The sequence below is a fragment of the Cyprinodon variegatus genome, unplaced genomic scaffold (assembly GCF_000732505.1).
Source record: "Cyprinodon variegatus isolate N-32 unplaced genomic scaffold, C_variegatus-1.0 Scaffold215, whole genome shotgun sequence".
Lineage (NCBI taxonomy): Eukaryota > Metazoa > Chordata > Actinopteri > Cyprinodontiformes > Cyprinodontidae > Cyprinodon > Cyprinodon variegatus.
In genome coordinates this window covers 17,622-32,645 of record NW_015150668.1, presented here as the reverse complement: position 1 = coordinate 32,645, position 15,024 = coordinate 17,622, and the positions used below count along the sequence as shown (strand labels likewise).

The following is a 15,024-nucleotide window of genomic DNA, read 5'->3' as shown; positions in this document are numbered from 1 at the left end:
GTACTAGCCAAGTGAATTGAACGTTCTTTCATTCTGTCATATTCAATGTGCCTAATTGTTTCATAGGTCAGAAACATTAAAGATGGCCATTTTCCAACCTTACCCACCAACTTTGTCTATTGTTAAAATAGGCAGCTAATTCCAGTCACTTCAGTGTAGCATTCATGTAAAGCAGTCATAAGAAAGCTATACATATTTAATCAATTAAAATACAAGACCTCCAAATCAGTCTAAGAAATAAATATTGAAGGATCCATTAAGCTTTCTCAACATCTTTACCTAATAGCATTCATATAAGCAGTCAAAAGAAAACTATACATATTTAATCCGTTAAAAGGTTTCTGTGGCGCAATGCATAGCACATTGAACTTCTAGAAATTGAAAGCAATTCAAAGTTTTTTGGTTTAAGTCCCACCAGAGTGGCTACATTATGTACTTTGAGAAATGTGCTACATAGTTCACCTATTTTTTAAATCTCTCTTGCTTTAATAACCACTTCATTTCCAAGCATTACATACATGTCCCAAAAAAGGCAGGAATTCCTACAGTTCTAGCCAAGGGAATAGAACATTTGTTTCATTTTGTCATATTTGATGTGCCTAATTATTTAATAGGTCAGAAACATTAAAGATTGCCATTTTTCAATCTACCCCCCTACTTTTCCTATTGTTTAAATAGGCAGCCAATTCCCACTAACTTCTATTTTTTTTCCATCTTTGTGTGTTATGTGTGGAAATTGCCATAAGCGAATTCCCAGTTTCTCTGTTAAGGGTTGTTTCAATTTATCCTGCGATATGGACAGCCAGTTATTGTGGCATTTACTATGTTTGTTTTCCCGAATGTTATCCAGTAACACAGATTGACAGCCAGTGACAAATTAATCATGTTTGTTCTCTTCTGCGTATTTGCAGCTCATTAGCTTAGCATCATTTTCATAAATAAACTAGTGTCTTGCAGAACATCCCGAGGGCAGTATTTTTCGATAAACTTTCTGTTCGCCTTGAGGGCTGCAGATCCTCGCTCTCCCTCCTTTTCATTGGCATGTTGTCTTTTAGAAGGCTTGTTTGCACCAACCATATACTGCCAAACTTTGCCTAGAGGGGGAGTTGTTGTTATATGATGGGGATTTGGGGGTGTGCTCATCTGTCAGATAACAGAGGAACAAAGGGACGGAGGGGAGATTTATAAAAAATAAAATGACGTGACTTAATCACAACTGTGGTTCAAACATTTACTTACCTTCCGGTGAATAGTGCTCTGGCATTAACTCGCTAAATGAAAAATTTAGTCGCATTTTGGGAGTGGCAATTGTTAATTTCAGACCCTGATTAAAGGCAATGAAACAAGATAGGGTTTTTGTTGAAAATCTTTCCCCCTTAAAGGTCATCTGACACAGGGCTCTGTGACACAAGGTTGGGTTCGGGTTTCACCAGAATCACATCATTATTTACTTCTCAAAAACAAAAGAAGCAATTAGTGTAACAACTATTGCTAGAACTGTCACGTGACAAAATGCTCTCTTGGTGTAACGCCTAGCACACTGGCCTTCTAGATCAATAAACAGATGCAAAGGTTATTGCTTCGAGTCCCACCAGAGTTGTGTCATTATCTGTTTCTTAAAAAAAAATTTAACAGAAGTGGTTGGTATTCTAATGTAGAGTGAACAAAGATTGCAAAGGTACAATTTACCAACTCAATTTACTAATCACTTCCTTTATAATGAGAATGGAGGATACGAGGAACCATTTTAACACTAAGAAAAGCTCACAGAAATGAAATGCATTTTTTTGTTCATATATACTTACAAAAACCAAGCACCCCGAGATCTTTTAAAAACCTTTCAAAACATTACCTTTATATTACATAAATTCGAACATGTGTATTTTTCTGGTGGTGAAAAAATAGAAATTAAAGAAATTGAGGAGAAAAACCTTTGGATGCAGCATTATTGAGAGCAGAACGAAATTCCTTTACATTTAAGCGAAAATTATATTTTTAGCAGAATCATTTACATTTTGTTTTTACTTAAAATAGGCTATATAAAAGTTTAAGTTTAGTGTAACCATTACTTTTTTATGCACCTTTTTTAATTATTTTTAGTGTGTACCAACAAATAAAATCAACTTGAAGCAGCTTACATGGTTGTTTTCTGCGCACTTCTCTCACATTTCTTCATCACTAGTATCTTAGTTACTAATTGCTGGGTTGAAGGATCTGAGAAGGAAGCCTGTGAAAAGGAGACATATTCTCTACATTTGTTTTTCCTTGAAACCAAATAATTTAATAGTTTTAATTTTGTTTGAGACCAAATGTTTTTGGAACATTAGTATAACAAAACTGGATCATTACTTAGGTTGTAAGAGATGTAATACAACCAACAATTAAAACTACTACAACATCTTGACCAAAAGTTGTAGGTAAACAATTTTGATATGCTTGTCTTGTATTCAGTCATATGATTTCTTTGGAAATAGTTTATTGAATTTATTGAGAAAAAGCTGAAGGTTCATTGGATAACTGTCTAAATGAAATCAGTTTTAGATAATAAGATGTGACTTAGTCACATTTTTGAAGATCTAATTCTGTAAGACAAAAAGAAGCTCTTTTGACATGTCCCTTTCAAAGATAATTAGAGTTTGTCTCATGAATGCAAACAACCCTTGTGCCACTTTCAAGGACAATTCTTCACAGCCCATAAGAGTGAACATTGAGTGGCAAAGTGACCAGAATTTTAAGCAAAAGGCTTTACTTACCACTTGCAGAACACTGGAGACACTTTCCCATGTCGCTTCCTTGATGTAGTCTCCACCGTCTACCATCCCCTGGTACCCCTGAGATAACAAATCACCATGACAGGCACAAAATTAATAAATAATTTGATAGGCAATTAAAAAAGGTAATCAATTTAAAGAAATAAGTAGCAACGGAATTTGAAGAGAAACATGTGCTTTTTGAAGATGCTAAGGATTTTTGTTCAAGGTGTGCTCACAAATAGAAAATTGTTAAAAACTAATAAATTAATTAATGCATAAATGCACATGGCGATATTAAATGTAAAAAATAAAAATAAAAAGTGTGCATTTCTCTATTGTCCCACAATAGGGAAATTCACTCTCTGCATTTAATGCATCCTACTCATTCACTCACTACATCCCCATTGGGGAGCAGTGGGCTGCCATTGTGTGGCGCCCAGGGAGCAGTGTGGGGTTAAGGATTTTGCTCAGGAATCCAGAGTGGAGGCTGTGGGGAACAAACCAGGTACTTACAACCTTCTCAGAGCACAAGTGAACTGCGCTAACCACTAGGGCCAACACCCCCCTTAAATGATAATTAAAGAGATTTTTTTTCCCATCAATAATATAGTCATAGTGATCATTTAAATAAATTGACTTGCATTAAAAAAATAAGTTAAATCACTATTCATCTGGGACTGACCAATGAGAGCAGAACATATTTAAAGAGACAGAACTAGGAGTAAAATTCTTTAAACTCATATTTGGTGTTAAAACATCAGTATGAAGGAAATAACAACCATATCGCCCTACATTTTGTCATGTAGGCAGTGCATAAAAATAAAAAATACAAATTCCCCAGTTATAATAAAAAAAAAAAAAAACATTAGTAAGAAAATTATTGCATAAAAACTTGTCAAAGGTGTTGGAACCCACCAAAGAACACTAGGGAAAGAATTACAGCTGAAAGGCTATTAAAAATGCAACTAACATCCATTGGTAAACATACACTTTCCCTTTGTGTGTTGAGGAACATTTACAGCTGCTGAGTCCCCTGTTCATCTAATTTATTGCCAATATTAAGGTCAGTTTAATAACGTGTGCTGCATCTCTTACATTTTAAATAAAGTTTTCAACAAAAAGTTTTGGAAAGACTTAAGCAGCCCAATGCAGCAGTTATTGCTGAGATGTGATGGTTTCCATAGACACAGCAAAGGCTTTTACATCACCAGGACACATCCAGTGTACTAGTAAAGCATCTTTGCACTAAGCTGTCCTTACTTACAGCCCAGTGGTCTCACCAGGTTGATAAGAGTTGAAATGTAGTCAGTGAAGGATGAATCCTGGTTCTGATCATTCAATTACATTCACACTAAGATTAGGTTGGCTTTAGCTCCACTTGTTTTCTGGACATTTTTTGTTTTCTAACATTCAATTTGGTAAAGCAATAAGAAATGAACAGAGCCCCCTTTGCAAGATCAAATAGATGGTAATTGACTGTGGGAGGGAGAAGTTATCTTCACCACCAGTACAGATCATAGGGAAGAAGTGGATGACCTGGGTGACAGGAACGAATGGGGATGGGCAGACTGCTCTTTTCTTTTTTTCCCCCCTTTTTTTTAGGAAGCCTAATTACTGCATGCAAAAAAAAATGTTGGAGATCTTTTATCAGCTGTGGCCCTTTGTTGTGGGAGTAGCATCTGTGCCAAGGATCCACACAGCATGAACAGGATCATCAGAAGATCGGGCTCAGTGATTGGTCTCAGGTTAAAGACATTTGAGACCTTGGTGTACAGGAGATTACGGAAACTTTAACCCATAATGGTTCAGACCACCCTCTCCACAGCACACTATGTAAACAGCAGAATACATCTTCAAACAGAGTGTTTAAGCTCTGGTGCCTTACACAATGATAGGGGGCATTTTTCTAGCAATCTTATATTCATCTTTCTGATGCAAAAACCTGCAGTTTAATATATTTCATATTATAGGTTAACCCAAATAAAATATGCAGTACAAATGTTGCACAAGTTAATTTTTTACTTCACACTCTAGCATTGAAAATGGATAGATGTAATTACATAAAGCAGAGTTCCACATTATTTTGAATTCATTGGGATAAATCAGATATTTGTGTATTATCAACTTCTCTATCCATATATTCAACACATGGGGTAAGAAAATGGTGCTAAATAACATCCAACTTGCATAAAGCATGAGGCTGCAAATGCACACACCTGTTAACTGCAACTTCTAAATATATTCAAACACTAAAGAGGAATCAGATGTCTAACACACAACCTCATAATAAAGACAAAAAATATATATAAAAATATGGGAGATTCTAATATGGGAGAATTAATTTCTTCAACCAATGTTTTAACTATATGTGTAATGTGTTGGTAGAGCGCTATATTACATTTTTGTGAAACCAGTATGATTCATCCTCAATAGTATTCTAATTGTTTACACCTAAGTTTAAGTGTTTGTATTTTTGTATTTAACCAGGAAGTCCCATTAAGATTCAGAATCTCTTTCACAGGAGAGACCTGGCCAAGGCTGCGGCTAAATCACAATAAATGCATATAAATACTCATCAAGATACATTTTACATGCTGTTGTTCTTGTCACAAAATCCAACTCGGTAACAAATGAGGTTTATTAGTTTTAAGGAGGTTTAAGTACATTGAGGAAAATCAACCAGTGCTTATAAATTGAATCTAATGTTATGTCTAAAGGGTTTTTAGAAATATTTAGCAAAGGCTAGACTTGAAAAGCAAGTTTGAATCTAGCTTGGTCTTTCAGATCAAATGATAGTTCAGCTTTAGATGCAGATTTAGGGTATAACAGAAAATGTAGCCTTGGCCTCCCAAGGCAAGTCAGTCTCACCTCATGAATAAAGTAGACTTTGGCTCCCACATAAATTCCCATTCGGACTACGGCCCGGACAGCTCCATTCATACCTAGGAACACAAACAGAAACAACAGATTTTTTAAAGATACTTTTATAAGTTGATTCTTGCTACAGACATAAAATTGCAAACAGGAGCCTCTTTCGTAACACTCTGATAAATGAGTCATATCTAATGCCTGTTTTACCCAAAACAACCCTGAAGGACTTCTTCCAGGAGGTACATGTTGATTTAATATACAGACTTGTTTATATTGAAGAGCTACAATTGCTAAAAGTATGAGAAAATGCATAATTTGAGTCAATGTGGAACTAGAAACTCAGAAAATATTAAACTGTCATGGTTCAGCCAAGAAAAAAGCTGTATAAAAAAATATAGCATAACTACTTAAACCTCTTTGTTTAAGAAGATGTCAATCAAACAGGTCAGAGGATGAGAGTAAAAGCACTGCAAATACATAAACATGCAACATAAACAAAAGTCCTGCAAACACAAACTAGCGACTAACATAAACAATAGTATAATACACAAAACACATGCAAATTAAAAACGCTGCAAAAGAGAAATGCTGTATCACAAAAAATACAAGTAGCTACAAAGAAAATGCACATAGGTGCGGCACAAAACGCACCACAAACACATAAATGATGCTCACTCACAAAGCACATGCTAAGATAAAACCCCATCAGCAGCAAAAACAGCGGCAAGATAAGGAAAGTTGTAAACCAGCTCCAGATACAAGTGTGGATCTGGAGGATACCACACTTGTAACAGTGTAATGACAATAAGGTTTAATTCTATTCTAAGTGCTCCATCAACTCATATTACTATGGCCTTCTCTGGCTTACCTACATAAAGCCACATTTGTGAAGTGCATGATAAATATTGACCCTGCCACTGATTCTTCACCACGGTTGTGCATCTTTGCTGCTCCAATGCTTTTTAAATCAGCACTTTGGCTGTTTATATATAAACAATCGGTGCCTAAGTAGGTTTGCTTTTGTATTCCAATTGATTAAATTACACAATTATCAAAAAGTTGCTCATGGCTAAAAATGTAGTTTTAAAACTGATCTTGCATTGCTGCACAATATTATCATTGACCTCTTATTTGTTCTCCTCAGTTTCAGTGTCATAGGCAGATCTAGACTGGGGCCAACGGGGGCCAGTGTCCCTGTAGATCATGTCCTGGCCCCTGTCATGGCCCCTGTACTGAAGAAATAATACTCAAAGAAATTCCAATGATGATATGCGCTGGAACATATGTGGATATTTATAGTTCTTTTAGATCTATTTCATTGTTTTTCTTTACAAATTCTGTTTTACTAATTATTTTTCATCTGCTAAATGCTTTTTTCAAAACAAATTAAAAAAATGTTTCATATTTTTACAACCGAATTTATCAGTTCCTCTTGAGTTCTAATTCAGATTTTATAGAACAAGGTTATTTTAACTTAAATTAAGTCAAAATAAGTAAAATTCCTAAATTCTGAATGTATATTGACCTAATAAGGCAAATAATTTCAATTAAACTTAATTGAATAGAAATTTCACTTCATGCAACTCTCTTAATAAATTTGAATCCCCTGCCCTGTATTTTTTTGTTTTTCATGCTTTTCTGTTCCCCCATGAAAATATGTTGGCCCCCTCCTGGCCCCCCGTCACATTTGGTCTAGAACCACCACTGCTCAGTCTGATGATTTAATATGATTACTAGGGCTTAAAAGAATCATCGGCTTAATCATGATTTATCGATTATTGAAATATACAAATTTAATAGTTCATTAATCGTTAAATGGAGTACAAAGATTCTAAAACATGCCTTTACCTGACAGAGCAACCCACATAGAGCAGTCGTTATATCAAAATTGTAAAATAAATATCTGAACATTTTGCATTTAAGATAAAAAAAAAATACTTTTTCATCTGTCAATATGTTCAATCCAGAACTCCTCAAAAGGAAACAGTTTAGTTTCACCTGGTTTAATTTGGTAAGAAATGTTCTTTAAGGAACCTTTGGTTGTCTGATTATTAATCGATTAATTGAAAAAATAATAAGCAGATTAGTCCATTTTCTAAATAATTGTTAGTTGCATGAATGTTTCAATTTGCGTTGGTCTATTTCATAAAATCCCAATTATAAATATGGAAGGTTTGTTACTGTGATGTAAAAAAATGTGGAAAGGTTTAAGACACACTAAGCCAAGAGTTGATACCATATACCGTAAAAAAAAAGAGAAATTATTAAACTAATTTCAGCTTTATTTTTTTTCATCAACGTTGACACATGATTAAAATGCAATTCCTGTAAATCCTGTAATCCTAATAGAGCTGTAGTAAAAACTGACACCATCAGGGCCTTGGTTACCCATCCCCTGTGTGACCTGATCTTTATGTAAGCTGAAAGCAGCAGCATTAACAGGGAGCGGCCGGCAAAAATAGGTCAAAACAGAGGAAAACTGAGAGAACAGAAGTGCCCCTAAGGTTGCTGTGCCAAAACACAAATTAGCCTGTCAGAGCCCTCAGTGCAATTAGACATTAGATTTCAAATCTCAGACCTATTCTAGAGGTTTTACATAAACAGCTGGATGTGATTAGAATAAAACAAACTTGGTCATGTACTAATTGTTACCTTTAAAGGTTTTTATGGGATTTTAGGATGGGATTTTAGGTTTGCAGACTAAGAACTGACTAAAGAGAGCGGCTGTTGCTTCGCCGGAGGGAAGTTGTCTCGCAATCTAAAGATCTGAGTTTGTTCCTGCTCCATCCTGTGACACGTGGATGAGCTCCTGCAGACGGCATCTAACAGTTGCATACTGATCTGCCAATTGATCTAGTAACGTGGCTGTTACTGTATCAAGTAAAAACTGCTTTAAAGATTGGTTGTTATTACAATCTATGTTTTATCCCAATAAAAAATGAATGAATAAATAAATAAAATGTAAGGGAAATGTAATTTATAATATATTACGAAAATAGGAAAGTTGTTTCTTTTTTTGACAAGGATGAAAAATGGCTGCAATTACTAAATGGTTTATTTGAGAATATTTATACTCTGTGAAAGTAATGGCATCCTGGAATTTTTTTAATGTCTGTAGGCCAATGAAGTATTTCCTGTGCTGCTGCTAAATCTTCCTGGGACACTAATGTGCTTTGACCCTGCACTAGTCTGTGGTCAAGTGTTGGTTGAACATGTTGTTCTGTCAGAATGTTGCAGCTGTACAATGCATCCCCCCACAGCAATACATTTATCTCAATGTGCACAATTACAAACTTCCTGTAACGGGCAGATATTTCCTGGTATAGTGCTTTTATTGGGTGTTGAACTTTTCAGGCTTGCAATGAACAATAAAACTACTTAATTTTAAAACTAGGCTGTGTTATCCCTCTACTGTATCTTTAAAATGTTGGTAAAGTCACATATAGTCTCAGGTTCTGTGACTCTTGATTTTTGTTTGCAAAGGTTTCTGCTTTTTCTTGTCTACATAGCTCTTCTTTCCATTTTGTCTCGTGAGGCATGTTCCTCTGTCGACCTTTGACCTGTGACACCTGGTCTCTGTTTGCTCTTACAAACCTCTCTTTAATCCTTGAGTTATCCTGTATTCACTCTCTCTTTTGTTCACCAACAGTTTGTTGGTTTATATAACACAAAAAGCTCCAATTCTTTGTTTAGAGATATTCGCATTTTCTTTTATGTGCACTTGCTGCTTTTTTGTATTTGGCTCCAACAGGTTTACTGATTTTGACGTTTGTGTTTTTCAATTTAAGTATATATAAAAAAAACTCACATAGCTTTAATAAAAAAAAAATATATCATGATATCAAGTGTTTTTAAGACCTTTTCCTGAGTTACACAAAGACAAGGATATTCTGAGCTAAAATAGTTTAAAGATGATGTATTTCTAGACTTTCAGAAGATTTAAGAAAAAGAAAATTTGATGCTTTTTTATTATTCTGTTAGATTTTTATTAATCAAATATGCTTTATGAATATATCCCATTAATTTTTACTTTTGACTTTTATAATCAAGGTTACAACTGTGCAGTCTTCAGGGCTACTGCATATTCGTGAGGTAACCAGTGATTTAAAACAAACATGGTGGATGAAGCACCTGGTTTTATGACATAAGACCTTGATAAAATATGTTTTCTCAAGGTTTTTCTTTAAGTCTAAAGCATACAGTGAGAGGATATTTAGAAGTTTAAAGGCTCCGGAAAGCACAGCAGCATGAATACAGAGATCTGTTTGGTCAACATGCCAGCAAGAGATTGATGAGGAGGAGAGAAAACGATGCAACTGAAAGTTTTGTAAAGCTGCTGAATGTTTTCTTTTGTGGACAAAGAGGTTTTCTGTTACTTTGCTACTTTGCTTTTCTCTGAATTAAGTAATTAAATGCATTAATTGGATGCATTAAAACAAGCATATAAATGAATAAATGCTGTGCAGAAGTTGTCTAGTAGGAACAAATCCTTTTGACCTTATTCTTTTTAAATTATGTTTAAATATAGAAATAATGTTAATATTTATAATATACAAATTTGAGATAAATGCAATAAATAAAGCTAATAATCACTGTTAATCTGTAGATTATGATACCATAATAGTGTTAGATTGAAGCTCATTCTTGTTTTCTTCACTAAATTGATTCCTAATATTGTTTACTTCTGGTCAATTTCATATTGGGCATATTGAATACTTTGGGTTTTTTCCATTCGTAAATACATACACACACCACACACCAAGACTAAAAGCTCGTCCCCTTTACTGGCTCAGGTCTGTTTAATTCGCATGGGATCATCGGATGGCGACCTCATTCTTTAGACTCTGCTCAAAGGCATAATCACAAGAGCTCATTCAGTAAACTTGGCAGAGAAGAGGAGGCCCAAGCAGGAGCTCATAACAACAACTAGGCACTAGAATTAATTAGTGTGCATATTTCTACTGTTTACCTTCAGCCTCTAATACATAAAAGCATTAACTCTGTTTTAGATCAAAAATGTTGCAATAGCAGGAGCGGTTTATTTTGCGATTAGTCATTTATGACCCTGGGCATCCTATCAAATACATTTATATCTATATATATTGAAGAAAATAAACTGCACCGTGGTGAAATGAAAAAAAAAGAAGAATTGCAGCAGCAGATCTAATTTTCTTCAAATTTACAGAGCATTGCTCCATCCACCTAAACTAGAAGTGGCCAAGATGTCCACTCAGATTCAACTCTATTTATGGACCATCTGTTGATTGTGTTCTCAACAAATTTGATCTTGAGGGAAGATTTACAAAACAAAACAAAAAAAGATTTGGTCCTTGGTTTGCTTTGATCTACTGAACGGTTCAGACTGAATTCTGATAGTGGTCACATTTAATTAGCAGTTTGAAGGAAAACTCAGAAAAGATCGAAAAATCGGAATTGAGGATCAAAGCCTGCTGTGTGAAAACAGCTGAAGTAGATCAAATATAAAGCAATGAAAAGTTGAATGAGTCACATATTTATGGGCAAAAAGATTGGATTTGACTACAGTGTGAATGTAATTTGGCCTCTTCTGTTTCAATGTCAGTTTTCCTTTTTACAAATTGCTTAGTTTAGTGAGGAAAAAGTTCAAATCCAGTTTATCATAAAATATCTTTGCATTTATACTGGGTTTCTGTTCTGCGAAAGACATGATTTAATGTTCAGATGTAAGCTATTTAAATCTTAAAAATGTCCTTTATCACTGAGCTTAAGTCTCATTAGCATTAAACTGTAATCCTTAAATCTGTGGAAGTTTTAAACAATATCCCAAAGGTTGGGGTGATTTAAGCATAAAGTGGGACGTGTACTCACCAAGACTGCTGTTGCTAAGAGATGAGTGCTGATTTGTTACCGAGGTCAGTGCAAACATGTCAAATGTGTTTGAATTTGTTAGAAACCTACTGGGTCTAAGGGAAATCAATAATATTAATGAAGAAAAAAAACTGGCTACTATTGGATGATGGGCTACACACCTGTTTATCTATGTGCAGTGAAACAGATGGAAAAATCTAACAAATAGTGAAAAATGCAGCCAGATTATCACCTCCCACCATTAACACACCCTGGTGGAAAGATCAAACACCATGATTACATCAGCAGCTGTTAGATTAGCAAGAAAGTCAGACTATAAATTCAAAATATTATTAAAAAAAGACTGAAATCAATTTCTTATTATTAATATTGTAACTATAGATATAACTATAGATTATAACTATAGAACAATTTAGATACTTAAAATGATAGTTTTAGGCATTTTTATCACATTTACACTCACTGTGTTGCAACATTTCTGCTGTCCAGCTACTGTTTAGCAGATTATTTTTATGCATTTGATCAGTGCAAACCTTTTCAGCAGAATGTATATTGCGCCACTTCTTTCTGCATTTTTAGGCAGATCCCTTTCTCACCCTTCTAGTTTGAGAAATAGATGTGGGTTTTACTGTTATTTATTCTTATTTAGACCTGTTTGACTAAAAATACAATCCAACTACATGATGCTCACCTGACTGACTGACTCTGTGTACAAAGCACATATCTTCTGCAAGTCAGTCTGATTGGCCAGGCTAACATGATCACCCTTTTTTAATCACGAGGATGATTGGTTTAGTGTTATGATGTGAAACACTAAGAGTGTTTTGAATTCAGGGTGAGGGTAGTATTCAACCAGCCCTTTTACTTCCATTTGTTTTGGCTTTTGACAAACTAATAATGAGACTTGTTATGGAGGCTAACCTTGCATGAAGGCCAGATTCATGAAATAGAGAGCTAATTGTGAACCCACTGACAGGATATAAGAACCTTATTCGTAGATCTCTGCAGACGCTGCAGAATGTGTGATTTTTTTCCATTAACATTAGTATGTGCAGTTTCTTTTGGACAATCACTTAAAATCTTTGTATCTGTAGGAAAAGGGAGGATGTATAAGGTATAGCAAAGTGCTGTATTAGTTATACGATTGCTACATGTTTCAAGATGGGTAAAGCTTTATTATAATCATTATTAAGGGCGTATACATAAATACCTTTGGATTGGTTTTATAATCAACAAATTTATATTTTAATGATACAACAATAATGTTTAAAGGTGATAATTTATTGGTACACACATAATTAGAAATATGCCTGCTGTCTTTATTAGTAGACTTTGTTATTATGACTCATTTCTGCTTATGGCCTAACTGTACATTTTTATTATTCCCCAGCTAAATGAGGTATTTGATAAAATAATATTCAGAATGATACCAAAACACTGAAAGCTTGTAGAGTGGATGAAACAAATATTTAGAGTTTAGAGCAGGAAGGGAAACTCTGCATTGCATTGGTTATAGAAGGCTATTTGTTTTAGGCATTTAATAAAGGCTAAGGATGCAGGCAGCTCTCAGTGCTCCCAGATGAGACTCAGCGAGTCTCACTGTCAGCATCATTTTCACACTGGCTGCACGGTTTTAAAGGAGCAGTTATAATTAAATCTCAGCTGCTGGCACAAGGAGCCTGTCCTAAATACAAAGGCTGTCCACGATAGACAGCAGGGGCATTGACAACTGAGAAAGAGCATATCCTTCCACTCTTAACAGCAGCCTATAGGCACAAGGTGTTGTGTAACAGCCAACAATAGCTGTGCTTTAACCGATGCACATGTGTTTGTCCTGGATGTCAGAGTACAACGTGTTCCATGCATATGAAGAGCCGATGGGTAATCACACTCTAATGAGGTTTAAGGTGAATTGAGTGCACTGCATGCAATTAGCGAATTGATTACATATAAATTGTTCCAAAGTTTACTTTTAATGACTTTGTGTTCATCTTTACTCTTCATGACATTCTGTTTAATAAACTTCTCTATAAAACACCTTTTTTTTTAAATACTACTGTAATTTATTTATTTATTTATTTGTTTTTGTATATTTAGATGTGAATCTCCATCCCATCGTTTCAGTAAATACTCGCTGCTCCTCACGTACTCTGCTTGACCTTCAGTGACTGGAAAAGTTAAGTCGCTGAAGGTCACCGGAAGTAGATCACGACGTGTTTTGAAGTTACACAAACGGAAGCTTTAGCCGACAGGGGAATCCGTTTTATTCTGAAAAGCTGCACCGGATGCAGATTGTTTTTAATTCAGGTAAATTGACGCGTTGGTCCAGTCGTGACTCAGCCTTCGTGATGCAGGAGGAATTATTTCTGAGGCAACAGAAAAGAGAAACAGCTGACAGGAAGTCTAACCCGCACCACACTGCAGCTAATAAACAAAATATTATATATTAAAAAATAAATAAATAAACTTTTATACGACTATAAACAGTGAATTATTAAAGTGCAAAAAATTCTTCAAAAAATTAATAAAACAGAATATTTGGAAACAAGTCGCAATAGTTAAATCCTGTCACGTGGTTTTGTGTAACTGGCAAAGACGCACAGAAAAAACGCGCAGCTGATCCATTTGGGAAACAGTCCCTGTGGGGAGGCGCGCACAGGCCTGCGCCATCTGTGCAGGTGACGCTGCATACTTGGAACACCTTGCATTAAATACATATGAGTTCCTCAGTCACCTGTTGATACTATAGCTGCTTTTTAATTTATGCAGGAGCCTTGACACGTGTTTGTATCAGACTGTGAATCTTTATTCAAACTTGTAACATCAACCCTCTGCGAAGAATGCTGCAGCATCCGCGCTAAAAATAAGAGACGCTGGAGATGTGAGCGCAAGCTGTTGCGTAACCGTCGGGAAAATCGAAGAGCGGACACATAAATCCCTGTAGAAATAGGCCAATATATAATAGATAATATATTTAACTATATTAGGAGGAACTTTTATTTTTTCTTCCACCGGTGACGCACTGATATTATGGCACACTCTGTTCCTGCTGCCAGGGCAATGCGCAATTTGGACAAGCTTATCAGATGAATCCTTTATCGGACAAATGGGCGTCTGCAGTGTTTCATTAAATAATTATATGTAATTCATAGAGATAAATCAAGATGAATTATGGGTGGAAAAAAATCCAGCTTGTATAATTAAAAGTAAAAAGAGCTTAGGGTAGAAACTGCCCTGACTGCATATTTTGGAGCGGAGTTAGTTTCTCTTTCTCCGATCGCGCAATGATTCTGATTCCAGTTGGGAGTTCTTTACAGTCCAACCTGACTATGTTACCTTGAGCATCTCCACCGCTGGTCAGGACTGCGATGGATTTTCCGGCGCCAGAAAGATTCTCGAAAAATTTCCGGGTGTCCTGTCGCTTGGGTCCCGTCACTCCGGCCATCTCTGCTGTCTGTCTGGGCTCTCTGAGCGGCTGTCAGGGAAGTTCAGATAAAACTCTTCAGAGGAGGATAACACTGGGGGGGATCTGAGGGAGAACTGAGGGTGACAG

At 35.6% G+C, this 15,024-nt stretch overlaps 1 protein-coding gene across 4 annotated transcripts in view; it reads right to left on the bottom strand.

The window, feature by feature from the left end:
* Window positions 1-15,024, bottom strand: part of LOC107088352 (ATP-dependent 6-phosphofructokinase, platelet type-like) — a 49,176-nt gene extending 34,152 nt beyond the window's left edge. For all 4 annotated transcript variants that reach the window (XM_015380468.1, XM_015380470.1, XM_015380469.1 and 1 more), the window contains exons 1-3: window positions 14,808-15,024; window positions 5,622-5,695; window positions 2,754-2,831 (exon numbers count right to left, since the gene is read on the bottom strand). In XM_015380468.1, coding sequence (XP_015235954.1) covers window positions 2,754-2,831; window positions 5,622-5,695; window positions 14,808-14,916 — 261 coding nt within the window. In that variant the 5' untranslated portion in view covers window positions 14,917-15,024. The remainder of the gene's footprint in view (window positions 1-2,753; window positions 2,832-5,621; window positions 5,696-14,807) is intronic.